General features: G+C 48.9%; 1 protein-coding gene across 1 annotated transcript in view; it reads right to left on the bottom strand.

The window, feature by feature from the left end:
- The window catches only part of ALPK2 (alpha kinase 2), a 110,507-nt gene that overhangs the window by 4,748 nt on the left and 79,110 nt on the right, over window positions 1–26,649 (bottom strand). Inside the window, exons 10-12 of the mRNA XM_040632476.1 lie at window positions 25,765–25,853; window positions 20,035–20,252; window positions 14,914–14,962 (exon numbers count right to left, since the gene is read on the bottom strand). Of these exons, the coding sequence (XP_040488410.1) occupies window positions 14,914–14,962; window positions 20,035–20,252; window positions 25,765–25,853 (356 nt within the window). The remainder of the gene's footprint in view (window positions 1–14,913; window positions 14,963–20,034; window positions 20,253–25,764; window positions 25,854–26,649) is intronic.

Raw genomic sequence — 26,649 nt, 5'->3', positions numbered from 1 at the left:
ATGCCACTGGTCTAGGAGGAGCCAGGAGATGAGCTAGGGTGTGATGACGTCAGGTCATCCCTACCGGACCTTGGGGACACCCTTCTGTTGGAACACAGGCGTACGGTTTGCTCATGGAAGTTGTGTCATGCGACATCCCAGGAAGCTCTCTATTTCCACAACCCTGTCCCGACTCAGCACAGGTTTCTTCAGTACTCACTACGTGTTGGCAGCCCTGCTAGGCTGATTTCTTGCCGAAAAACGAGTCCTCTTTTCTCTCATCTTGATAATCAGACTCATACAAAAATCGCCAGCTGACGGCATGGCCGGCTTCTCTCTCTCTCTCTCACTCTATCTGTCTCTCTCTCTCTCTCCTCATCACGGCTTCCCTGTGCCATGGATTACCTCCAAACACACCTGGAGAGGGGAAGCGGGTGGAGCCAAGCGGCAGAAACTTCCAGATCTGGCTACGCTGAACAAATTAAGGTTTTGGTCTGGCTTAATAAGGGACCTGTTAAAGAAAAAGCAACAGGGATTCCCATACTTCGGGTGATCCTTTCAGAAGCAAGCCAGAGGCTTTTTATAGCAGAAGTTTTAGTTTGCTATCCTTTCTGAAGAAACTTTTAATTTATAGGGAATGATGACAAGGACCCAGAATTCAGGTTGAGGATGGGGGTGAGGAGTTGAAACAAACCTCTAGTTTTGGGGGCTGTGCGTGTACAATGAAGCTAGGGCTGGATTTATGAACAGATAGAACAGATTGCTAAAAAAGGAGGGACCAGGGGCAGCCCCCCACTCTGGAACCATCTGGTAATTCCTGCAGTTCCGTCAATACCCTCCATTTCTTCACCTGTCCTTGCATTAGTCACCAGCTAGACAGCAGACATGACGGGGGGTTAAAAAGGATTCGTAAGGTGCGTGGTCCTTTCCCAGAAGCTGGCCGTCTCATAGGGAAGACAGATACACAAACAAATCATTACCCTTTGCTGTGGGAAGCAGCCACAGGAACCTGAGTGACGGGGCTTTTCCCGCCGTGCGGTGGGTCCTGAGGAGGATTCACACAGGAAGGAGGGCTTGGGGTTTATCTGGCAGGGGGAACAGCATGGGCAAAGGTTCAGAGGACGTTCAGAGCAAGAGCACGTGTTCTGAGGAGGGATGAGGCCAGAGGACCTTTGTGGAAGGCTTCAGGAGCCGTGCTACATAATTGTTCCTGCGGGTCGGCATTTCCCGAAATACGTTCCAAGCAGCAATAGTCCCACAAGATGCTTTGAAATAAAAATTACCGTGTGGTGTAAGTACGGCAATTAATGCTCTATAATCTCTCTCCCTGCGCCCGTGGGCCTCGAAATCACCCGCTGGCTCTTGAAACACCATATGAAGTCTCACAGTAAAGACACCACCTACGCTTCTTCAACCCAGGGTTTCCCAAGATTATTTGACAACAGGAATCTTGTTTTCACACAATCGCTTTGGAAAAATGCCTCTGTCAGAGTCATCGAGCTCTTTGGGGTGGGGATGCTGTCATGTAACCACATCTGTGTTTTCTATCGATGTTGTGCTCTGAAGTTGTCTATGAGGGCCCTTCCTCCCTTCGCATCCCACCCCCACAAGCACCATGGGACCCTGGTCCGGCCACCACCACCTCACCCAGACTATGGCTGTAGCCTCTGGGGGCTTGTCCTTGCTGCCCACCATGTTGGGCAGTCTCCCGCACCACCCCCAGCGGGAGTCAGATCGTGGTCACACAGCTGCTCAGGTGGCTCCAGGGCCCTGAGAAGCCACCCCAGCTTCTTCCCCCAGCCTGCCCACTCTCTGCCCTCACGCCTCCTCTCAGCCACTCCCTCAGGCCCTTGCTTAAGCAATAGCCTGGAGAGCCTCCATGGAAACCGGCCCTGGCACTTTCTTCCCTGATATTCGCCAGGCTGGAAAAAAGCAGAATCATAAAGAGAGGAGGGCAAAAGCAGCCCACGAGTCTGGTTCTCTGGTTCTGCTGGGCAAGGGCGTTCCAGAAGCCCTGCATCCTTGCATGGTTTCTGCTGTCTTGCTGCTGAAGAAACCCCCACAAACCAGGAGGGGCTCTGTGCCGTGAGCCCTGAGGAAGCGAGAGCAGGAGGGAGGCCCTGGGGAAGTGAGGGAGAGCCAAGCATCTACGATGGTCCCCGTTCTTGTGACCATAAGTCCCATCCCCCCAGATATGCCAAAGCACACAGTCCTATCCTTAATATCTGAAGCTCGAACTCAAGTCAGGACACAACGGGCCAAGGAGGGGATCCTGGAGACCAGACAGCTCTCAAATAGGCCGTTGGCGAGTCATCCACTGTCCTCAGCCCCAGAGCTGTGATCCCCAAAGCTCCCCCTGACCCCAGATTCTAGCTGCAAAGGAAGGAGCCCTTTTAGGGTATAGGGCTGGGCGGTTAAGACGAAAGGACACCAGCGTTCCCATTAAGGTTCCACGATCCTAGCAGGGGGTGGGAAGGAGGGTGGGCGCCACATTTTCAATGGGCTCAGGATGGGCAGTGCTGACTGAGGCGCCTTCTTCATGTGACAAGCCCTGAGTCCTCAGGGAGGGTTCCGCTCCTCTGGAAACTCACTCCGCAGTAAGCCCCTCGTTCTTTATGGGACACACACACCCCACTCCTTTTTCTAGGTACCTTCTAGACATTCTCCTCTCTTCTGTCGAAAGAGTCCGTGGCATCTTTCTGGCATGTTCCCCCTTCCGTCCATAACCTGGCTCCAGCACACTTTCCTCGGACCTTCCCGGAGGCACTGAGAACTTCTTTCTGGACAGTCTGGTCTTCATCCAGCCCTATGCTGTCAGGCTCATGGGAGCCCTGACCCTCTTGGCCTTCAGTTCTTCATCTTCTATTTCCTTCCTCCAGTCTTCCAGGCTGTCCTGCAGGGGCCCATATCAAACCCATCAACTTCTCCAGGTGTTCCTTCTGTTCAGACTTGCCTCTGAGGCTGGATGACGAATGACAAGGAGCCTGGCTGCAGGTCCCTCCACTCCTGGGGATGGCCGGCCTGGGGGGTAGTGCCGAGGAAGGGGGAGAACCCCACAGCTCCAACTTTACTAATTTCAACAAACCGTCCTTTGCAAGACTTTAGGGCAAAGACCAGGAGACTGCCATGCTAGTCCCGCTCTGTGGCGCGGGTATGTCCTTGCTGGCTCTTGGATCCAGGAGACTCTGAACACACCCTGAGAACATTGCTGGTAACTCCAAGCTGGCCAAAATTGTGAAAAAGGTACATGTTCCCTTCATGGGCCTCCAGGCCTCCTTGATGGCCAAGACTGGCCAAATAAGCCAGCCACTGGCCAACACGCTCTACGGCGTAATGGCTTGATCAGATTAAAACAGGATGCAGGCTGCCTTCCAGGGATGACAGTGGGGGCCGTGGGGGCAAGCGGAGAGTTAGGGGTTAAGGTGCCTTTCTCAGGTCCCTTAGACCTGAAAGACTGTCCTCCGAAACCTGTGTTGGCAAGTCAGCTGGAATGCGTGGCTTCTATGGGGACACAGCCCTTCTGTGAGAAGCACTTATGGGATGTCAGGAAATTCTGTCCCCAGGTCGCTTTGTTTCCTACCCTCCTGGAGGATTCATGCATTAATGGTCTGCCTGGAGTTACCACACACACACACACACACACACACACACACACACGTGCACACACATACACACACGCATACAAGCCTATCACAGGGCTGCGTATCTTGAATACAAATCCTTTTTCTTTGCATTCCCCAGCTTGTGTTGCCCTTTCTCTCCAGGCACAGGGGGGTCTCAGACTTGAGACTGCCTGTGGGCACACGAGGCTCCAAGGTAGTCTTGGTAGTGAGGGCGGAGCCTTTTTCCTGGAGCTCAGCTTGACTAAATGTGGGAGTCTGTTTTCATCTTGCCTCTTTTTTCAGGGCTCGTAAGACGAGAGCTGGACACACACTGACTCGAGCAGACCCTGCTTTCTCGGGGCAATTGTCCTTACCAGGCTCCTGCCTTGACAGTTGGGTCCCTATCACCTCATGTTTGCCCTTCTGCAGGGAACAAGCCATTTGTCATTCCGTCCAGGGTCTCCTGGATTTGGTTTCCATGTCAGGGACACTGGACATTGCCATGCATCTCACGGCTTCTTCTTTCTTTCAAGTGTAGAAATCTGAGATGCTGGCTGCCGGTCACCCTGAAGAGTGTCCTGTGGTGCCTTTCATATCAGACCCATGTGGTCTGATGCTTACTGACTGGGAAGAAATCTGCTCAGTGCCCTCTTCTTTGTTTTCCTTTAATCAGGTGACATAACATGAGCCTTTTTTTGAACCTATAAAGGGAAAACATATTGGCTCTGGTGCCCTCTGGTGGCCAAATATGATCATGCCATCTCCTCAGAAATTCAACCCCTGGCTGGGAAGGGGCCCCGTTTGCAGGACCTACTGGGACACCTGCGGGTCGGCTCCCCTGCACGGTTTACACGGGTTTTGATTTGGTGAAGTGAAGTTTCTAAATCTCCAGTTATAGAATTAGGTGTTTTCCCTTTTCCCCTTCAAAGAATTCTCAATGGCCAAGCCGTTCCAAACGGGAAAAATATTCAACTGTCCAGTCAGTGTCTCGGGTCTGTCAAGAAAATGGGTCATTAGATGTGGTAACAGTGCTATTTGCCACGCTTTGTAGCCTGAAGTTTCCGCACTCACCACTGCCGGAAGCTTATGGGTCTTGAGGTACAGGTGACGCGTTTCCAGACATCTTCCTATCGCGGGCTCCCGGGAGGAATAGGACATACTGCTTCTGCCTTCACAATCTTACTACCGTAAAGTTGCATCAGAACACATAAGTAACGACAGTTCCTATTTTATTTTACAAGACTGTCAATAACTTCCCTCAAAATAGTCGCATACGCTCTGCTTTCACTGAGCAAGAGGACAAGACAGGTTGTACTTCCTGGGATGTCAGCAGCCAAATACACGGTGCAGATTGAGACATAAGGGAACATTTTCTTTAAATGACACAATGGCTTCTCTTCCTGCCAAAGATCCTGACCACTGCTGGCCAGAAAAAGGTGGGCCCTAAATTGGGAGATCTTTTTCTTGCTGTTTTAAACAATAGAGTGTATTGTTTATTATTGTTTTAAATTAAGTTTATTTTTTTCAGTAATCTCTACATCCAACGTGGGGCCCGAACTCACAAACCCAAGATCAAGAGTCACATGCTCTTCAGACTAAGCCAGCCAGGCGCGCCCCTGTTTGCTATTATTATCGTTGTTAATTATTAGTAAAGTAAGTCAGATCGGCCTCCTCCGTGATTCTCCCGTCCATGCCTTGCGTTCTTTCTAATGTGGTTAAAAGACCGTGTGTAATGCTGCCTACATGGAACACTGCTTAGGATTTCGCCCACTCCCCAGGCTCCTCTCGTTCCAGCAGGGATGCACTAAGCCCTCCGGGGTGCTTGCTAAGAATAGAGAGGAAGTGCATGATGGACACTTAGCCGTCAATCCTCTCTCCTGTTCTCCGGAGCCCCTCGGGCACCTGCAGTGCTCCCCAGCCTCTTCCCCGGCTTGCGATCCTTCCCACCTGAACTCTCTTCAGCCTGTCTTGGAGCTGCCTTTGAATCAGAACCTTTCTAGGTCTCTCCCCTTTGAGCTCCATGTTGCAGCTCTGGCTTTCCCTGCAGAGTCTCTTCAGCTGAATCTCGGCTCCGGACGCTGAGGGTCTGCTCCTTTTCCTGACTTCGTAAGGGCCTTACCTCGTACAGCGCCGCGCCTGCAAGCCGCCTACCCCTTTCCCTGCACCTCCTGCTTCTCACTTGGGAAGGAAGAAGGCTGGACATGGTTGATGGTTCTCAATCCAGAGCAGAGGGGTTCCCAGGGGCCTCCGAAGAGATCTCCCAACCACTTCTTACACTCCAATCGAGGGTCCCCCTCTGATCGGTTTTTTAAAACTGGGTTTCTAAGAAACCTTTCTTTGGGAGAAAAAAATTGTGACTTAGGAAAAGTTTAAGAAAAGTTTTTTAAAAACAATGGACAAGATGATCTAATATCCCTTCCAAAACTCTCAAACACTTCAGAACTCCCTTTTCTCCCATCTCCTCCCTGACCACTCCATGGGAGGGAAGGCCATAAGGAACATTTTAGAGACAACATTTTGCACTGGGCTCCAGCCATCACCTCTTCTAATGGGTCTTGGGCAGTTGTCCCAAGCCGGATAAGTCACATTAAAGCTGAGAACAAAACCAAGAGATTGGATTTCTTTTTAAATGAGAACTAAAATGTACAATGAGTTCCCAGAAACTGTTAAGATGCTTTTAAAAGATGTCTTAAATAATCATGCTTTTAAGCTCGTCTTAGTTCTTGAAACTTTTTGGGCAGGTTTCTGCTTTGTTTTGGCAGAAAGTTGTTCTATAGAATGGTATGAAATTTGCCTATCCTGGCGTCAGGGCTGAGGCAAGAGGGAGAAAGGAAACCGATATTGATCACGCATATACTGAGCTTCTAGCCTGGATGCAGATTAAAGGGGAATCCTCAAGACAGCCCTCTGTGTCCCCATCCCGTGGATCAGTGGTTTCTAGAACTTAAAGTCACGTGACCAGGGACGCCTGGGTGGCCCAGTCAGTGAGGCTTCCAACTCTTGGTTTCTGCTCAGGTCATGATCTTGGGTTGTGGGATTCAAACCCCATGATGGGCTCTATGCTCAGCGTGGAGTCTGCTTGTCAGTCTCCCTCCTCCTCTGCCCCTCCCTGCCACTTACACTCTCTCTCTCTCTCTTTCTCAAATAAGTAAAATATTTTAAAAAGATTTTTTTAAAGTCACCTGACTACCTAGCCGGTAAGACGAGAACCCAACTTTCAAACCAGGTGTGCGTGATGCAGAATTTGCAATGTCCCACAGAGAACACAGAATCCGCTTTACTTGGGCAATGCTTTTGAGGTCCAGAAAAGCCCTTTCATAAATAGCACCATATAATTTCTTTTCTAAGTGGGCAAAATTGTCCAGGGCAAATGACTAACTCGATGGGTGTGAGGATTGCAGGCACGCAGTGGCACTGTCCCACGCACGCCAGGGTGCGTGGTCACCCATGCCACGAGCCAGACAAACACCAGTAACACAAGCTAGGCCGCCATTGGGAGAGTCGCAAGTAAATGGCATGAGCAAGATTTGAACCCAAGACTCTCTCTAAAACCCCTGTTCTCCCCACCGTGTCATATGTCATACCCCTCCTGCCATGCTCTCCTCACATGGCCAAGGCCACAACTAAGTTTCTGGACTCATCTGACGTTTAGGGCTCTGGTCGGCACTGGGGATGCAGCACGAAGAAAATCCCCACGCAAAACTGTATTACCCTGAGCCACTTTTGAGAAGGAAAATCTCCAAACTGCATCTTAGTTCTAAACCCAGACCAGAAGCTCTGTGCAGTCAGTGAGAACTTTGTGAATCAGAGTCAATGATCTGGAGGTTAAAAAGTTCCTTTTCCACTTTTCCCCCATCCCTCTGCTTTTCTCTGCCCTTCACTAAGGTTGGAGATGGGTTTACTCCTCGAAGCACTGCTGATGCTGATGGGTGGAAATAGCCAGAAAGCTCTCAGGGATAAGTCCTTAGCAGCCAGAGGAGAGGAAGCTCTATTAATCAGGCCATTCTGTTTTCTCTGTTTCTGAAGTTTTGACATCTGGGGTCTTGCTCACCCTGGAGAGACGGCATGCCCTTCCCGGCGTTAGCCAGTTCCTAGAGATAGTAGATGACTGGCCTTCTAGAATACCTTTCACATGCAAACTAGCCCATCTGAAGCCCATTCCCACCACCTCTCTCCTGGGGTCTCACAGCTGCCCTCAGGCACCAGGGTCAGACTCAGACGCCCCCCCCCACCCCAGAGCCTGCTGACATTTTTCACGCTAGCCAATCCCAAGCTTGCTTTCCCTGCCTCACCCATTCCTTCCCTTGAAAACCAAGTCAAAGTTGTTGTTCATGTTTCTCCCCACACTCCCTCTGCCTCTTGGTGCTCTACTGTGTGGACCCCAAAGCCTGGCCCTCTTGGGGACCATTAGCAACAAACCCTTCTCAGCGGCTGTTGTCTCCTTTTCCATCCAGAAAAGGACTGGCTTCCCCATTCCTGAACAGTAATAATGCATAAGCCATCCATCCCTTCTAAAAGTCATCTGTCCCTCTATTTCATCCTCCTAACAGTCTTAGGACATGGGAATAGCAGGAGCGGGCACGAGCAAGGGGTGGCTCCAACCCAGAACTTTATTGTCACCAAGAACCAGAAATTGCCTGCTTTCTCCTCAACGGTGGTCCAGCAAAGCAGAGAGAAGGCACAGTTGTTTAAGAGATAAGCCGGTAAATATTAGGAGTCGAAGATGGCGGAGGAGTAGGGGACCCCTTTTTCAGCTGGTCCCCTGAGTCAAGTTGGATAGGTACCAGACCAGCCTGAGCACCCACGGAACCAGCCTGAGACGCAGGAAGATGCATCTGGATCTCTACAAATGAACATCTCCAGCGCTGAGTATTGAGGTACGAAGCGGGGAGCCGTGAAACTGTGCACAGATATCGGAAGATAAACGGAAGGGGGAGGGAGCCTACGCGTTCGGGCGCCGGGAAGCGGCAGCCGCGCACGGGGAGCCGGGCGGGGCTCCGCGGACGGCACCCCGCAAACAGCAGACTGAGACCGTGAGCCGGGTGCGCGCGCCACCAGGCATTCGCGGAACACCGGAATCCCGTGCGCCACTGGATCCAGACTGAGACCGGGAGATCCGGGAGCGGCGCGGGCGGTGGTGGCTGGCGGCATTAGAAACACAAAGGACAGAGACGCGCCGGCCCTGGAAGTGAGGGCTGGGACGCCGGGTGTGGGGCGCACATCCCGGGACGCTGCAGGGTTGAGCAGCACCAACAGTAACGGAGTTAAAGTGGCCAGAACATCAGTGGAGAACAGTCCGCGATCCCTCTGTTCTGTGACAGAGGCTGAAATTCGGCTGCTGCTGCTCTGACTCTCAGAAGAGGCACAGCAAACCGCCAGGGAAAGCCGCCAGAGAACAAAAGCCTGGAAATACCGGCTCAGAGAGTGCCCATCTTCCATCCCCTACGCAGGGGGACACGGAGACTCTACCCAAACAGGGTTGCCTGAGTATCGGCGAGGCAGGCCCCTCCCCCAGAAGGCAGGCTGAAAAATCAAGAAGCCCATATCCCTAAGGTCCCTATAAAACAAGGGCACACGGCCTGGGTCCCGGTCAGTAATTTGGGCTCTGGACAACCCCACACCCTCTCCTCATCAGAATGACGAGAAGGAGAAGTCCCCCCCAGCAAAGAAAAGACAATGAGTCTGTGGCCTCTGCCACAGAACTAATGGATATGGATGTAACCAAATTATCAGAAATGGAATTCAGAGTAACAATGGTCAAGATGATGTGTAGACTTGAAAAAAGTATTAACGAAAATGTTAATGAGAATATAGAATCTCTAAGGGTGGAAATGAGAGTGAGTCTGGCAGAAATTAAAAATTCTATGAGCCAAATGCAGTCAAAACTAGAGGCTCTGACGGCCAGGGTGAATGAGGCAGAAGAACGTATCAGCAAATTGGAGGAGGGGTTAGTAGAAGAAAAAGCGAAAATAGAATCTGGACTCAAAAAAATCCACGCTCAGGAATGTAGGTTACTGGAGATTACCAACTCAATGAAACATTCCAATGTCAGAATCATTGGCATCCCCGAGGGGGTAGAGAAAAACAGAGGCCTAGAAGAGATATTTGAACAAATTGTAGCTGAAAACTTCCCTAATCTAGCAAGGGAAACAAACATTCGTGTCCAAGAGGCAGAGAGGACCCCTCCCAAGCTCAACCACGACAAACCTATGCCATGTCACGTCATAGTGCAATTCGCAAATATTAGATCCGAGGATATAGTATTGAAAGCGGCCAGGGCAAAGAAATTTCTCATGTACCAAGGCAAAGGTATCAGAATTACGTCAGACCTCTCTACACAGACCTGGAATGAGAGAAAGGGTTGGGGGACCATTTTTAAAGCTCTTTCAGAGAAAAACATGCAGCCAAGGATCCTTTATCCAGCAAGGCTGTCATTCAGAATTGATGGAGAAATAAAGACCTTCCAGAATCGCCAGTCATTGACCAATTCTCAGAACTACTAAACCAGCCCTACAGGAGATATTAAGGGGGTTCTATAAAAGTAAAAGGCCCAAGAGTGATACACAAGAGAAAGTCACAATCTACAGAAACAAAGACTTTACTGGCAACATGGCATCATTAAAATCATATCTCTCAATAATCAGTCTCAATGTAAATGGCCTAAATGCTCCCATAAAACACCACAGGGTTGCAGATTGGATAAAAAAACATGACCCATCCATTTGCTGTCTACAAGAGACTCATTCTGAACCAAAGATACATTCAGACTGAAAGTAAAATGGGAATACCATCTTTCACGCCAATAGACCTCAAAAGAAAGCTGGCAATTCTCATATCAGACAGATTGATTTTAAACTAAAGACTATAGTTAGAGACATCCGAAGGGATACTTATATTATTCTTAAAGGATGTATCCAAACAAGTGGATATGACAATTATAAATATAAGTATGCCCCAACAAGGGAGCAGCAAAGACACACAAGCCAACTCTTAACCAGAATAAAGAGACATATAGATAAAAATAATTAATATAGCGAGCCTCAACACTCCACTCTCGAAGAACAAGACACCCATGCAAAAAAAAAAAGCGACAAAGAAACGGGCTAATGCCATACTCAACGAGTTGGACCTCATAGATATATATAGAACACTACACCCCAGAACCAAGAATACTCATTCTATCTAATGCCCATGGAATGTTCTCAAGAATAAACCATGTCTGGGGACACAAAACGAGTCTCAATCGATACCAAAAGACTGAAATTATTCCCTGCATATTCTCAGACCACACAATGCTTTGAAATTGGAACTCAAACACAGGAAAATTTGGAATAACTCAAACACTTGAGACAAGAACCACCCTGCTCAGAGATGCCGCGATAAACCAGGAAATCAAAAATCATTTTAAAAAAATTTATGGAGAAACGAGAGAAAAGCACAACGGTCCAAAACCTATGGGATACTGCAAAGGCAATCTAAAGGGGAGAAATACATAGCCATCAAGCCTCACTCAAAAGAATAGAAAAATCTAAAATGCAGTTTTTATATTCTCACCTCAGAAAGCTGGAACAGCAACAGAGGGGCAGACCTAATCCACGCACGAGGAAGCAGTTGACCAAGATTAGAGCAGAAATCAATGAATTAGAAATCAGGAGTACAGTAGAGCAGATCAACAGAACTAGAAGCTGGTTCTTTGAGAGAATCAATAAAATTGACAGACCACTGGCAAGACTTATCCAAAAGAATAGAGAAAGGACCCAAATTAATAAAATTATGAATGAAAAGGGAGAGGTAACAACCAACACCAATGAAATTGGAAGGATTATTAGAAGCTTTTATCAACAGCTTTATGCCAATAAATTAAGCAATCTGGAAGAGATGGAGGCCTTCCTGGAAACCTATAAACTACCAAGACTGAAACAGGAAGAAATTGATATTTTAAACAGGCCAATTAATTATGAAGAGATTGAGTCAGTGATAAACAACATTCCAAAAAACAAAACTCCAGGCCCGCATTGTTTTCCTGGGGAATTCTACCAAACATTCAAAGAAGAAATAATACCTATTCTCCTAAAGCTATTTCAAAAAATAGAAACAGAAGGAAAGCTACCAAACTCATTCTATGAGGCCAATATTACCTTGATCCCCAAACCAGGCAAAGACCCCATCAAAAAGGAGAATTACAGACCGATTTCCCTAATGAATATGGACGCCAAAATCCTCAACAAGATCCTGGCTAATAGAATCCAACAGTACATTAAAAGGATTATCCATCATGACCAAGTGGGATTCATCCCTGGGATGCAAGGGTGGTTCAACATTCGCAAATCGATCAGGGTCTTAGATTTTATCCAGAAAGAAAAATTCAGAAATCATATGATTCTCTCAATAGATGTAGAAAAAGCATTTGACAAAATACAGCATCCTTTCCTGATTAAAACCCTTCAGAGTGTAGGGATAGAGGGTACATTTCTCAATCTCATAAAAACCATCTATGAAAAGCCTACAGCAAATATCATTCTCAATGGGGAAAAGCTGAAAGCCTTTCCCTTAAGATCAGGAACACGACAAGGATGCCCACTCTCGCCACTATTATTCAACATAGTACTAGAAGTCCTGGCAACAGCAATCAGACAACAAAAAGGGATAAAAGGTATCCAAATCAGCAAAGAAGAAGTCAAAATGTCTCTCTTCGCAGATGACATGATGCTCTATATGGAAAACCCAAAAGAATCCACTCCCAAACTATTAGAAGTTATAGAGCAATTCAGTAATGTGGCGGGATACAAAATCAATGCTCAGAAATCAGTTGCATTTCTAGACACGAATAACGAGACCGAAGAAAGAGAAATTAGGGAATCCATCCCATTTACAATAGCACCAAAACCATACGTTACCTTGGAATTAACTTAACCAGAGACGCAAAGGATCTATATTCTAGAAACTATAAATCACTCTTGAAAAACATTGAGGAGGACACAAAAAGATGGAAAAATATTCCATGCTCATGGATCGGAAGAATTAACATAGTTAAAATGTCCATGCTACCCAGAGCAATCTACACTTTCAATGCTATCCCGATCAAAATACCAATGACATTTTTCAAAGAACTGGAACAAATAGTCCTTAAATTTGTATGGAACCAGAAAAGGCCCCGAATTGCCAAGGAACTGTTGAAAAGGAAAAACAAAGCTGGGGGCATCACAATGCCGGATTTTGAGCTGTACTACAAAGCTGTGATCATAAAGACAGCATGGTACTGGCACAAAAACAGACACATAGACCAATGGAACAGAATAGAGAACCCAGAAATGGACCCTTGGCTCTTTGGGCAACTAATCTTTGATAAAGCAGGAAAAAACATCCGGTGGAAAAAAGACAGTCTCTTCAATAAATGGTGCTGGGAAAATTGGACAGCTACATGCAAAAGAATGAAACTTGACCACTCTCTCACACCATACACAAAGATAAACTCCAAATGGACGAAAGACCTCGATGTGAGACAGGAATCCATCAAAATCCTAGAGGAGAACATAGGCAGCAACCTCTACGACATCAGCCAAAGCAACCTTTTTCATGACACATCTCCAAAGGCAAGAGAAACAAAAGATAAAATGAACTTATGGGACTTCATCAAGTAAAAAGCTTCTGCACAGCCAAGGAAACAGTCAAAAAAACTAAGAGGCAGCCCACGGAATGGGAGAATATATTTGCAAATGATGCTACAGATAAAAAACTGGTATCCAAGATCTACAAAGAACTTCTCAAACTCAATATGTGAGAAACAAATAAACAAATCATAAAATGGGCAGAAGATATGAACAGACACTTTTCCAATGATGACATACAAATGGCTAACAGACACATGAAAAAATGTTCAAAATCATTAGCCATCAGGGAAATTCAAATCAAAACCACACTAAGATATCACCTTACGCCAGTTAGAATGGCAAAAATTGACAAGGCAAGAAACAACAATTGCTGGAGAGGATGTGGAGAAGGGGATCCCTCCTACATTGTTGGTGGGAATGCAAGTTGGTACAGCCACTCTGGAAAACAGTGTGGAGGTCCCTTAAAAAGTTAAAAATTGAGCTACCCTATTACCCAGCCATTGCACTACTGGGTATTTACCCCAAAGATACAGACGTAGTGAAGAGAAGGGCCATATGCACCCCAATGTTCATAGCAGCATTGTCCACAATAGCTAAATCATGGAAGGAACCGAGATGCCCTTCAACAGATGACTGGATTAAGAAGTTGTGGTCCATATATACAATGGAATATTACTCAGCTATCAGAAAGAACGAGTTCTCAACATTTGCTGCAACATGGACGGCACTGGAGGAGATAATGCTAAGTGAAATAAGTCAAGCAGAGAAAGACAATTATCATATGATTTCTCTCATCTATGGAACATAAGAACTAGGAAGATCGGTAGGGGAAGAAACAGATAAAGAAAGGGGGGGTAATCAGAAGGGGGAATGAAGCATGAGAGACTATGGACTCTGAGAAACAAACTGAGGGCTTCAGAGGGGAGGGGGGTGGGGGAATGGGGTAGACTGGTGATGGGTAGTAAGGAGGGCACGTATTGCATGGTGCGCTGGGTATTATACGCAACTAATGAATCATCGAACTTTACATCAGAAACCGGGGATGTACTGTACGGTGACTAACATAATATAATAAAAAAACATTAAAAAAAAGAGATAAGCCAGTAAGATGTTACAGTGCCGTCCAGGCATAGCCCACACGGAACCAAGCAACACCCTACCCTGAACTGGGAAAACAAAGCCACACACCCACCAGAGTAACTCATCACAGATCCTCCCTAGCCATTTGCTCCTGAAACCACCTCCAGGGAAGAGTGGGAACCGCCTGAAGGACTTTTTGGGATGGGGGAAGGACATTAAAAATATGCAAATTGAATTCCCTGCCCTCAAATGCAAAAAAATAAATAAATAAATAAAAATTAAGAAGCTTCTAATAGTGAAGATATCAAAGGCAGAAAAATGGAATGTTCATGATTAAAAGAAATTCCAGTCATGCTGGCATTGACCCCCCATGGCACTCCTGGTAGGAATTCATCTTGAAATGCTTTTCCAGAGTTCTTGTTTGTTTCAAAGTAAGGAAACAAATGTGTTTGCCTGGGAGAACAAAGTCCATAAATATTTTATGTAAGTGAGAGAAGTGAATTGAATTCGTCCCAAGACCATTTGTCATCCGTAGTTAGGACAAGAAATTGACTTGCCCGCATCAGCTTCACAGTGTGTGCCCAGCAGGTGTTTGGAAGCTCAGAATCGAACGATATGTGCTGGGGTTTTTTTCTACTCACCCTTTAGCCAGTGTTGCTATGCCAACGTCAGTTAACTTCATTCCTACACCTATGGGAAGAGAGAGCAGAGATGGGATTTGTGTTACCCGGGGCTCCTGGGAAAGGACTGGCCAGGCTTCACGGGGAAGGGGTAGTGACAGCCCCCCCTGCCTTCCCTTCCTACATAAACATTTCTCCTGTTTCCATCAGTAGAGGCCTCTTTCTGTCGACACTGACGGCCTTTCAGACATACATCCAGCTCTGTGGGATGATAACAGGGAACGGCACGTCTGACAGCAGTTTAGGGGAGTTGTGTCTCACGGGATCCAATGGTGGGGTCTGCCACCCCCAGCCACCCCCAGCCCTTTGTAGTTCGGGCAATGACGTCCTCTGTGTGCTTGGCCCGCCCCCTCTGCGGGAGGAGGGAGGCTAATAGCTCTACGCACGGCTCTGAGGCTTGCTCTTGTCCCACAAGCTCTCTCCCTAGAAATGCTCAGACAGGGGCTTTGGTCTGCTCCAGTGGGTCACTGCAGTGACAGGTGGCATGAGCATGGGCTGGGGGGGGAGGTGAGGTCAGCAGTGAGAGAGTTCAAGATGGCATCCGTTCAGTTCCAAGCCAAACTCCACATATGCGATTTCCCATCTCCATAAAGATGGTTGCCCAGTTGGGGAGCGAAGATTCTCTGGGTTGGCTTTAGGTACAGGGAAACACTCCTGAGTTACATGGAGACTTGTAACCACTGGCCTGGAGACACAGACCGCTGTGACACATGGTCTAACCCTTTGACTTATCCTAACCTCGACCCATTAAACCATGTTGGGGTGGGGTATTACCAACACCAAAACAACCCACACAGCTCCCTGAGCTTCCCACTCTGGCTCAGCAAAGAGCCACAGGATCTGCATAGAATCCCAAGAACACAGAAGGCTCTTTGCCTCTGCCTCTCCAGCAGAAGCAGTTGAGAGAGCGGTTGAGGAACGAGGGACACAAAGAAAATGGAAAATCCTTCTGTCTTTCAGGGTGGGGAAGGGCAAGAGTCACCATCACTGGGGCGGTAGAGAAGAGCCATGCTCTTACCCTGTCCCCGTCTCACTCGACATCCCTAACCTCCTCCAGATGTGGAGGAAGACAGACCTTTCCAATGCCCAGAGTGTGCATGGGCCTCGGCCTTTCCAGACTCTCCTTGCCAGACCCGGGAGCAGTTCAGCTCCTGTCTTTCTAGGGTGGTGGCCGTGGGCATAGGCTCCAACTCAGTGGACCCCCACCTCAAGCGCACTCCTGCAATCTAGTGACAGGCCTTCGGTGGCCAAGCATGGGGTCCACAGTGCTACCCCACCAGTCTGTCTGGCTTGCCTCCTCCTCTCTTGCCCCTAACTCTTGTCCTACCTGGGCCTGTGGTTGCTGTATTCCCCATGGCCAGCAGATGACCTGCTCACTGAGGGGCCTGGCAGCACAGAAACCAGTCTGGGCTGTGGACCGAGGAACTAGCGTCCCCTCCCAAGCCAACCCCAAGGTCAGACGCGATGGCAGCCTAGCTCCATGGGTCTCTGCTCCTATGAGCGCTGCTTTCAGACGCCCAGGAGAGGAACCCTAATGGGTCAATGGTCTGATTCAGCACCATCTGCCCGGACCACAGCCAAAATACAGGCCATGTTGCTATTCAGGCTGGTTAGTCAGACAGAAGTGATGAGCGCTGCTATTCTGGCGTGCACCTGTGAGCTAAATCACAGCCGGCACTTGGGCTGAGCCAGTGAGCATTTTAAAAGCTGCTTTCGCAGTGGGCGACTAATTCATCTTGTTCTTGCGAAGCTGCTAACAACAGAACATATGCAGAAATGCTTCACGTAGCCTTTATTACAGGGGCTGTGCTTCAGAAAAAAAAAAAAAAAAAGACACCCAATTGTAAAAGCCCTCTTTGGACATCTTGTTTTTGAGGGACTCTGTATTTAAAAATCCCAGCTCTGAGCTGCATTTTAGTCCAATTTTAAAAAGTCATTTGGCAAAGTTCCTTGAACTTGGGAATCGCTTTTCCTGCCTCTCACAATTACCAGCTATCAATTACAGTTGAGAAAAAGAGAATAAAATTTCAAAAAGGTAGCATCTCTCGGTTTAGTCATTTGCGGGCAGTTCAACCGAAGTCTCTGTAGGATAATAATTTGAATGCTAGTATGTAGCAATTAAGTGGAGTTGGGGCTAACAGTCACCTACGGGTCGTTTCCAGTGGAAGGAAGGAAGGAGGCAGCATCCGGAATGTGTTCTCCAGAACTTGAGTTCTTGGGTCTTTGGGGTGAGCGCTTCTTAGGAACCCTAGTGGTCTCAGCGGTGGGCAGATGTCAGGGCCAAATCACATGCGGGGCTTTCACCCCCAACCTTGCAGAAGCCACCACCACCCTGTCGACAAACTAACGCAAGAGGGAGGGGATCGCTTTGAAGAGTCTGAGAAGGTCATAGTTGAGTTTGGGTCGGTTGGTTTGTTTTTAATCCTAATTCCAGTGTCTCGGTAAAACCGGAAAACGTACAGATTCCTTAGAGAATGGATGTGCTATCTTGCACACAACGGTGATGACCATAAAGAGATTTTCCCCAGCAGCAGAGAGCAAATAAACCCCGTTATGATACACCGTGCCAACGCTTTAGAGCGCACACGGCATTTACCGAGAGACGTAACATTCCACTACGCTTGTTTACAAGTGCCCAGAAGCAAAAGTAGCTGTGCGCGGAGCTCCAGGGGGCTGCTTTTCAGTAGGAGAGCTGTATTTATTGCAAAATTAACTCTGAAGGAGGAAAGATGGAGGGGGGAATCCAGAATTATGCAGCCGGAATCTAACTAGAATAGATAACTATGTATTAAGACCATGTGCATGTGTGTGTGTGTGTGTGTGTGTGTGTGTGTGTGTGTGAGAGAGAGAGAGAGAGAGAGAGAGAGAGAGAGAGAGTGTGGCAGCGGGGTCTCTTCAGAAAGTGAGTGGGTATGGCAGCCCTCAATATGCAGAGTGGTCCCATCTGCAAGACTCTAATGTTGCACTCCCCCGCTGGCCCTCGAGAAGGTCCTCACTAGAAGCTTTAACATCGGGAGACACTTGGAAATCTCTTGCAAATTGGTAAATTCGTGGGTTAGTGGAAAGAGCTTGGGTTTTGGAGTCAGAAACCACAGGGTAGAGTCTTGAACCCCTCTGCTTATTAGCTGAGGGACAGCAGGCAATTAAAGCACTGTCTCTGAGCCTCTGTTTTCTCATCTGTAAAATGGGATCCTAATGTCTTCCTCGCAGGGTTATGAAGATCAGACAGAATCTTATAGGGAAAAAAATGAGTACATACGAAAAGGGGGACCTCTCTGAACATTTTTGCACCTTCTTGTGCCTATGATTATTTCAAAATAAAGGTTAAAAAAATCGGGGAACACTTATTATGTGGCGGTGCTGTGCTACATGTCTTCCCATCCTGTTTAAGCCTCACGACAACGTGTAAAGTACTGAGGCGCAGAGAGGGAAGTAATTTGCCCAAGGCTAGCAGCTAGGAAGCCGTGGGAACAGAACCCAGAGGCAGTCTTGCTCTTCACCACCAGGCTGTAGAAAGAGCTGGAGATTCTCGTCTGTGACGAGGTCTGACATACAGCAGGCATAAGATGATAGTTCAGATTTTTCTTCACAGTATTATTATTTGGAAAGGAAGAGGAAGGGGAAAACCCTTGTGGTAGAAACTATTGGCGCCCCACCCACTGTCCTCACCCTAACCGCTTCCGTGCGCACTGGCTCCCCCTCTCTGTGCCCCAACATTTCTTTGCCTGAGAACTTTCTCTGATCATGGGAGCCTGCTTTGCTCAGCTTGGCTTCTCCGTGTGCAGGTGGCAAGTGCAGGGGAATTAACACTCCCACCAGGAGTAGCCTCCCACCGGTAGCGAAAGACAATTGGTGTATAAATACCCCTGCTCCTTCACTCCGTGGGTGAGAGAATTCTGAGAAGTTTGCTCTGCATAGGCTCCCAGCACTTCCCCCGCAGGCAGGAGCTTCAGTGACCCACAGCAGGAACTGGCTGTATTATAAGGTCCCCTACTGGCTGTCTTCCCACCGCCTGTCACACTTCTCTCTCCTACCAGTGTTTCCTGGGATCCCCTCCCCAATATTTGTACCTGAACATGTGTGTGTAGGGAAGGATTAACCTTGCCCAAATAAAGGTTCAATCCTTGCCCAACTCCTGAGAGCTAACCCCTAAGCCTTGGAATGACCTACCTGATAAGGGTGTCTTTGTCTTCCTGGGGCCATGGGTGTGACTCTGGAGAGGCTAGAGAGCAAAGTCCACCTTGTGACTAGTTATGCCTACATGACGGACGCCCAGTAAAAACTCTGAACACCGAGGTTTGGGCGAGCTTCCCTGGAAGGCAGTTCTTCATGCATGCTGCCACACATCATTGCTGGGAGAAGTAAGCGCTGGTCTACGTGACTCCACTGCGACAGGACACCTGGAAGGCCTCCCACTGACTCTGCCCCACAAGCCTCGTCCTTTTGCTAATTTGAGCCTGTGTCCTTTCACTGTAATAAACCATAGCCACGAGTGTAAAGGATTTTCTGAGTTCTGTGAGTACTTCCAGCAAACTCATGAACCAGAAGGTGGTCTTGGGGAACCCCAAACTGCAACTTGTCTCGGGGCTGTCTCTCTGGGTACCCTAATTATCATATCCCCACTTCATACAGCAAATGCATTCCTATCAATTTGCATATAAATTGAAAATGCTGCAAACTAGCCAGGGGAGCTTGAAAATCTAAAGCAACTGTGAAAGACCCTTTCACTTATTAAGAATGAGTGATTACATCTTAATTTATCTTTTGGTACAGCCAGATTTTTCTATATACTTCTGAATTGCCCCTGTGGAGGATAGAACAATAAAGCCAATCTTTAGTTACCTGTGGTAATAGGAAGGCATTATTGGCATAAATTACTACAATGGACTTTATTACTGTTTGGCTGGTCATTTCAGTCTCCTCTGTCTGCCCTTGTTTCGGAAGAGACATTAGTAACACCTTCTGCTGGTATAAAGATGCTTAAAGGCATCCAGGAGACCTCTCCCTCTCCTCCCGTCCACACCCCCAGGAACATTCCAGGCCCGCGGCATCCCTGGAAGCCAGGTCAGGCTGCTTCCTCACCCTGCATGTCCGTGACCAGGAGGCAGCCACTTGTCCTCTGGTACACCCAGTGTTGGAAGGTACAACACTTCTGACCCGCCTCCGACTCTCTTCTCAGGAAGTTTATCTCCTTCCCATCCCGGATGGAATACTTCACAAATTCTCCAATCAGCTCCTCCTCCACTGTTGCATAAGGGATGTTGTTCTCAGGGCGACGGATAAGAAAGATAGGAATTATCCTGGAAGGGAAGACAGCGTGTGCACACATCACATTCTCACCTGGAAATAGAGACCCGGGCATTCTGTCTTCACTCGGGGGAGCGGGGAGCTGCAGAACAAATCCCCGGGCTCCACTAGATGTCGGCTGACCCCCGACCACAACGATTGTTCAAGAGATGAAAAGATCTATTTCTGTCTTTCATTGGTGCCTAGAGTCAGTCAGAAACCCCTCCTTGGGATGGAGTTTGCCCATATAGAAATGAATGTTTGCATTATAGCCCTATCTCAGTGACCCACTGGCCACGTATCCACCCATCATATGCCCGCCTTTCCTTCCTTCCTTCCTTCCTTCCTTCCTTCCTTCCTTCCTTCCTTCCTTCCTTCCTTCCTCTAAGCAAATATTCATTCAGTGGTTTCTATGTCAGACAGTCTTCCAGATGCCGTTCCAGAAAACGGTGAGGAACACAGCGGCTCTGCTCTCAAGGCTCTTACATGCAAGTGAGGGAGACCGGCAGTAAACAAGTCCGCGTACTGTGCCAGGTGCTGTGTGAAAAAGTAAAGGTGCTCGGTAGTGCAGGTTGTCAGGGAGGGGCTGCTATTTTACGGAGGGAGGTCGGAGAAGGCCTTGCTACGAAAGAACGTTTGAGCAGAGACCTGTGGGAAGGGAAGTAGGGAGCCATGAGGGTATCCCTGGGAAGAGCATTCTAAGTAGAAGGAACAGCAAAGGGAAAAGCGCTGGTGCAGGAGCATTCTTGGTGTGTTCCAAGAGCAGGGAGAGGCCCATGTGGCTGGAGTAGTAGGGGAGGTGGTAGCAGGTGGGTGCCGACAGGGAGGGAACGGGAAGCCAGACCTTGCGGGGTCTGGAAGGCCATTTGAAAAACTCTGCCCTTTGTACCGATTGGGATGAGAAGCCACTGGAGGGTTTGGGACAGAGAAGTGCCGCGATCACACATCCGTGTTACAGGATGAGTCCGCCACTCTGGGGAGAAGGGGCTGTGCGGGGGCAGGGGCAGAGCAGGGAGACCAGGGAGCACGCTGCACAATAGTGACGGCGGCCCCAGTGGAGAAGGGAGACGTCCCGAATGTGGTTTTCAGCACAGCCCATTCGCTGTCACCCCCCTAAGATGATGATGTCATACCCGCTCCTCCCCTCACACTGCCGCACCTCCTCCCCAGCCTCGCTCCCGGCTGATGACCTCGCTTCCTGTTTTATTGTGAAGACTGAAGCAGTCAGAAGAGAGCTCCTAAGAGCGGCCGCCACCACAGAGTTCTACCTCCCGGAGTCTGCGCCCCTATACCCTCCCCTCCCCGCCCCCCACGATGGATGAAGCCTCCCAGCTCCCCCTGCACCTCTTCCTCCATTGTTGTCCCCGGTCTGGCCAACCCCTCTAATGCTCAGGGATATTGCTCCAGCAGGTGCTCCCCCCTCTCCAGCCCCCTTTCCCCTTCAGAACCATCGCTGCCAGTGGCCCAGCAACACGCCGGGACAGCTCTACACAGCACACTGACCCCGCGGCCCCCTCAACCACTGACTCACGGCTGCCTCCCAACTCACAGCAGCTGTAGACTCACTGTCTGCAGTCCCTCCCCTCCCATTCTCCCTGGAACCCGCTCAAAGGGGCGTCCCCACTAAAGAAGCTTCGGTCAAGGGCACCAGCGGCACCCGTGTGGCTGAGTCTCACGGTCTCTTCTCAGCCCTCGTCTCACATGCTTTCAGGGGCACCGGACACAGCTGATCTCTCAAAGCACCTTCCCGCTGCTTCCAGAAATTCACTTCCTCCTGGTCTCCTTCCTGCTCCACTGGCTGCTTTCTTTCTGTCTCCTTCGCTGGATCCTTGTTCCCCCCCAACCTTTAGATTCCGCGTGCCCTGGGAAAGCTCTTCTCTCTCTGCCCACACTGGCTAGTGACCTCCTTGCTTGCAGTACAATCCGTATGGCAACGATGTCCATATTTATATCCCCAGTCCAGGCCTCTCCCCTGAGTTACCGACTCACATGTCCAGACTCCTACTCTCTCCGATCGATGTCTAATAGGCATCTCAAATTTAACACAGCCAAAACTGACCTCCTCGTGTGCCCCAAACTCCGATCTCTGCCCCACCTCGGTGACACGCCACTCACCCTGCCATTTTTTTCATTAAATAAGCCTCTACTGAGTAGCTTACACCAGATCTCAAAAACTCACTGGGACAGCAAACATGAAAGAGACACAGCCCCTGCTTTGCAGGGACAACCGCTGGGAAGGGAGGCGCACCGCGCTCCCAACTCCTAACTAATAAGGACAGGCAGCAGGCTTCCCACGGGCGGTGTGGCGTGGCTTGAGTTGTAAAGACTGAGTAGAAATAAGCTGGTAGAGTGGGAGGCGAGGGGGGAGGGGGCCAGCTAACAACCCCACCCCCTACATCTTGGTACCCCATAACTTAGTGTCCTCCCCACCCCCGCTCACTCACACACGCCCACGAGCCCATCTGAGTCCTACCCCCAGGTCCTCTCACCACCCCACCCTGACTGAAACGAAGCTTCCCTGACACTCCTCCCTGAGGTCCACCCCCGGGATGCTCTGCCTGCCCCTCCCCCTCCTGCAACGCGGTCACTCTGGCATGGAGCGAGGATGCCATGTCACAACTGGCTATTCCCATTCATCAGTCACTGAGCAAGGAATGGCCACGAATCTGCCTTACCTACTACTCACTGTGGGAGCAGCCATGCGTTGGTTTGGCCCCAACTCCAATTCGCTCTTTGACCCATTACCTCTCCGTTTACAAAAATCCCACTTGCTGGGGTGCCTGGGTGGCTCAGTCAGTTAAGCATCTGACTCTTGGTTTTGGCTCAGCTCGTGATCTCAGGGTCATGGGATCGAGCCCTGCATCGGGCTCTGAGCTCAGCACAGAGTCTGCTTGAGACTCTCTCTCACTCTCCCTCTGCCCGTCCTGCTCATGCTCTCTCTCTCTCTCTCAAATAAATAAATAAGTCCTAGAAAAACCCCTGCTTGCTAAGGTCACTCACGCTGATGGCTTTTAACTGTTGCCCCAGATCTTCCTGGACCACCCGAGCGTTGACCCCTTTCTCCCTTTGGAATGACCTCCTCCTTTCACCAGATCTAGGACAGTGCCCTTCCTGCCTGGTGCTCCTCTGCGCTGGCTTCTGAGCCACAGCTGACACCTCCTCAACACGTCCCCTGGCCCCTGTGCGCTCGTGTTCCTCGGGGCTCCAGCCCTGGTCCTCCCTTCCTCCGGTTCTGCACATTCTACCAGGTGATGCCACCATTTCCGCAGCTGCGACAGCCATCTTCACGCTGCGCTCCCCCAAACCGGCTTGCCGCTTCCCTTCTCTTCCAGCTCCAGCCTCAAGATGAACACATGTCTGCTGGGGTCTGATGGGCCACCGAGACTGCAAACCTCAGCCCAGGCATATTCGAAACAAATTACGCACCTTGCCGCTCACCTACTTGGGTCCCCTCCCTGCTCCAGCGACTGCGTCATCTCCCTAGTTTTCTGAGCTAAAAGCCTTGGATTTATACTCTGTCTTATTCCCTCGATCGGTTTCGTTAACTATACCGACCTCCTGAATGTCACAAGAGCCCGCTCTCTCTTCTCAAACTCCCCCACGGCCAGTGATCAAGTTCCACCAGCCCTTTCCCTGGGCCGTAGCAGCACCTTTCCGACGTCTCCTGCCTCCAGCCTCTGGATCTCTTCTCGCACTTCTTCCTTCTGGGGGCTAGCACTGATGTCCCCTCCAAAGTTCTGTCCTCCACTTGTACCGCCACGCCAGGGGGAAGCGTCTCGGTGGTCCCTGCACCCCTGGAGCATCTCGAGGCCGATAAACTCCCAAATCATCCCCACTGCACACATACGCGAACGCACTCACTGTGCCTTCTCCTCTAAAGTCCTACTTGCGTTCATCTTTTCTGACACGGTTTCAAGTGTAGAAGCCTTTAAGAAGACTCTGTGTGTGTGTGTGTGTGTGTGTGTGTGTGTGTGTGTGTGTGTGTGTGTGTTTCCCGGTGCAGAATCCTCTGATTTTGGTAAAACGAACATGGAATCAGGAGCAGATGCCTTTGTGAGGACCCCTATCCTTCCGTATGTTATCATTCATGCCCTCACAAATTCTCCCCCTGTGCGGAAGGGAAAGGTGTTTACACATCAAAATGTCCTAATCGATCTTTCGACCAATGGCATATATGTGGGGGTGCTGATGACGCTCATTAGTCCCTGTGTCCCTCCCAAGCACAGGCCCTTCCCAAGTCTCGGCACCAATCTTTAGATTCATAATTTTCTGTCGTTTTGTTTAGAAAGTCCCCAAATTGTGGTGTCGAGTCATGCAACACTTGGGTGTGCCTGACCCGAGGGCACCGGGATTCTGTGAGTTGTAGACGGCAGCTCACCCGGTTGACCCTCTTCCTCTTCGAGAAGAATGGAAGAGGGCAGAGACTGGGAAAGGTGGCTGGAGAAGAAAGAGAACCCGCGAGTTCCTATAACACCGGAACTCACTCCAGATTGCTGTCTTAGTGGATTTAACAAAAAAGCAATTGTGTATTTTCTTTGCATTATGTTAATTTTTCTTAAAGTTGCTGAGAAATGTTCGTGAACTAAATAAGGATGCTAAGCATTTGTTGGCAAAGAGCAGAAAGCATTGGACTTTCATATATTCTATATGATATGCCTGACACCACCTCAGAGAGTATTTTCCCCCTTTGTGAGCTAATGGGGTCGATGTGCGCAATGATTCCTTCCTTCTTTCCTCTCCCAGTTTCTACTGATACACAAATGATGCTCCGTCTGAAATTTCCAATGTGCCCTGACACACCTCTCTCTTTCCACTTAAACAAACACAAATGATCTCAACCAGATAAGCAGACTAGCAACCACAAATTCCAGACACCCAAACATCTGCTTGGGTCAATCCATATTTAGCCAATGAGCGGATAAAAGTACTCAGAGTAATTTATCCCTGCAAGTTTCCAGGAAATGGATAGTATGTTCCTCCACTGCTGGTACCCAGTTCACTCTTCTTAGACACAGCACCGTATTTTATTTTCATCCTAAGGTAATTGCTTTGTGATATTCTTGTGTTCTCTTTTACTGGCTTATTGTTGAGACAATGTAATATCCATGAAGCAGACACTCTCTCTTTTCTATTTAACACGATACATTTATCCAATTCATTTGCTATCCAATTCTTTTCTATTTAATATGATACATTTATCCAATTCATTTGCTATCCACTTCTTTTCTATTTAATATGATACGTTTATTGAATTCATCTATCCATCCATCCATCCACCTACCCATCCTTCCATTCACCTATCCATACATATGTTGATTTAAAGAATATGCATCAAGTATCTGTCTGTAAGCCTCTGGCAACCTAGTAAGGAACAGGAGAGCAGCCACGTGTGTTCTCATAGCTCCCAGACAGAAAGACCAGGTGAAATGCTTGTCCTCCTGGTCCTTCGCACCCTCTCACCCCTCCAGGCCCTCAAAGTCCTCACAAATCAGGGATGATCATACAAGACTGGGTGAGCACACTTACTCTGGCACTTCTCCAAAGCCTTCCAAAGGCTGTGCTTCGGCAGCATAGATCTGGGCGTAGTGTCTGGCAGTATTTTGGACATAGCATTCCTACATCACCCACACACATGGGAAAGACCAGTGGTTAGAAGAAATTCAGAGTTGCTGGTAAAGCTAATCAGATTTCCTGATGTGGGTCAAGCCAATGGATTCCCAAACCCATCCACACTCTGGTTGGAGGCACAGAAACACCAAGTATTGCAAGCTAGAATCGTCCGCTTGCAGAGGAGCTCTGAGGCATGAAGGAATTACCTGGGTAAAGCTCAAGTGGTCTCTGGGGCCAAGCGTCCTGAACTATAAAAGTTCTAGAACCTGCGTGGCTGAAATTCACCCTGGGCTAAGGGGACTGGCCCCAGGCAGGATGTCAGGTAAAGCTCGGGGCCTGCTGGGCTGCCTGTGAGCCCTCCCATCTGACGTTCTTTTTCAGGGGTGTAATGAGAGCTGTGGGTAGTGAACACGTCGACAAGATTGTTTGCCCCGGAAACGTAAACTGGATTTTGTTTTCCACTCTACAGGGCCTTTCCAAGAGGGAATCTGGATGCTGGAGGTTCTCCCTGACTACACCAGATGGTACATGAAATGGAAGGAGTATGCAGTGAAAGAATAGAAAAAAGAAGGGTTGATTTGGAGGAGAAAGGAATGCAATTGGTAAAATCCTATACTCAGAAGAGAGGCTGCTTCACGAGCCCCAAGTCCCACCTGACATCAGTACATCTGAGACAATCATAGATGGCTAGCGCTTGACAGCACCCAGGAGATTCATCGAAGTCTAACCTATTCGTTTTACAGGTAACAGTTTTAGCAGGGCACCTTGTCTGTGAGAGAGCTAGACCCAGCACTCCCGAAA

Source organism: Ursus maritimus, unplaced genomic scaffold (genome assembly GCF_017311325.1).
Source record: "Ursus maritimus isolate PB19 unplaced genomic scaffold, ASM1731132v1 scaffold_18, whole genome shotgun sequence".
Classification (NCBI taxonomy): domain Eukaryota; kingdom Metazoa; phylum Chordata; class Mammalia; order Carnivora; family Ursidae; genus Ursus; species Ursus maritimus.
This window is presented reverse-complemented; position numbering and strand designations above follow the sequence as displayed.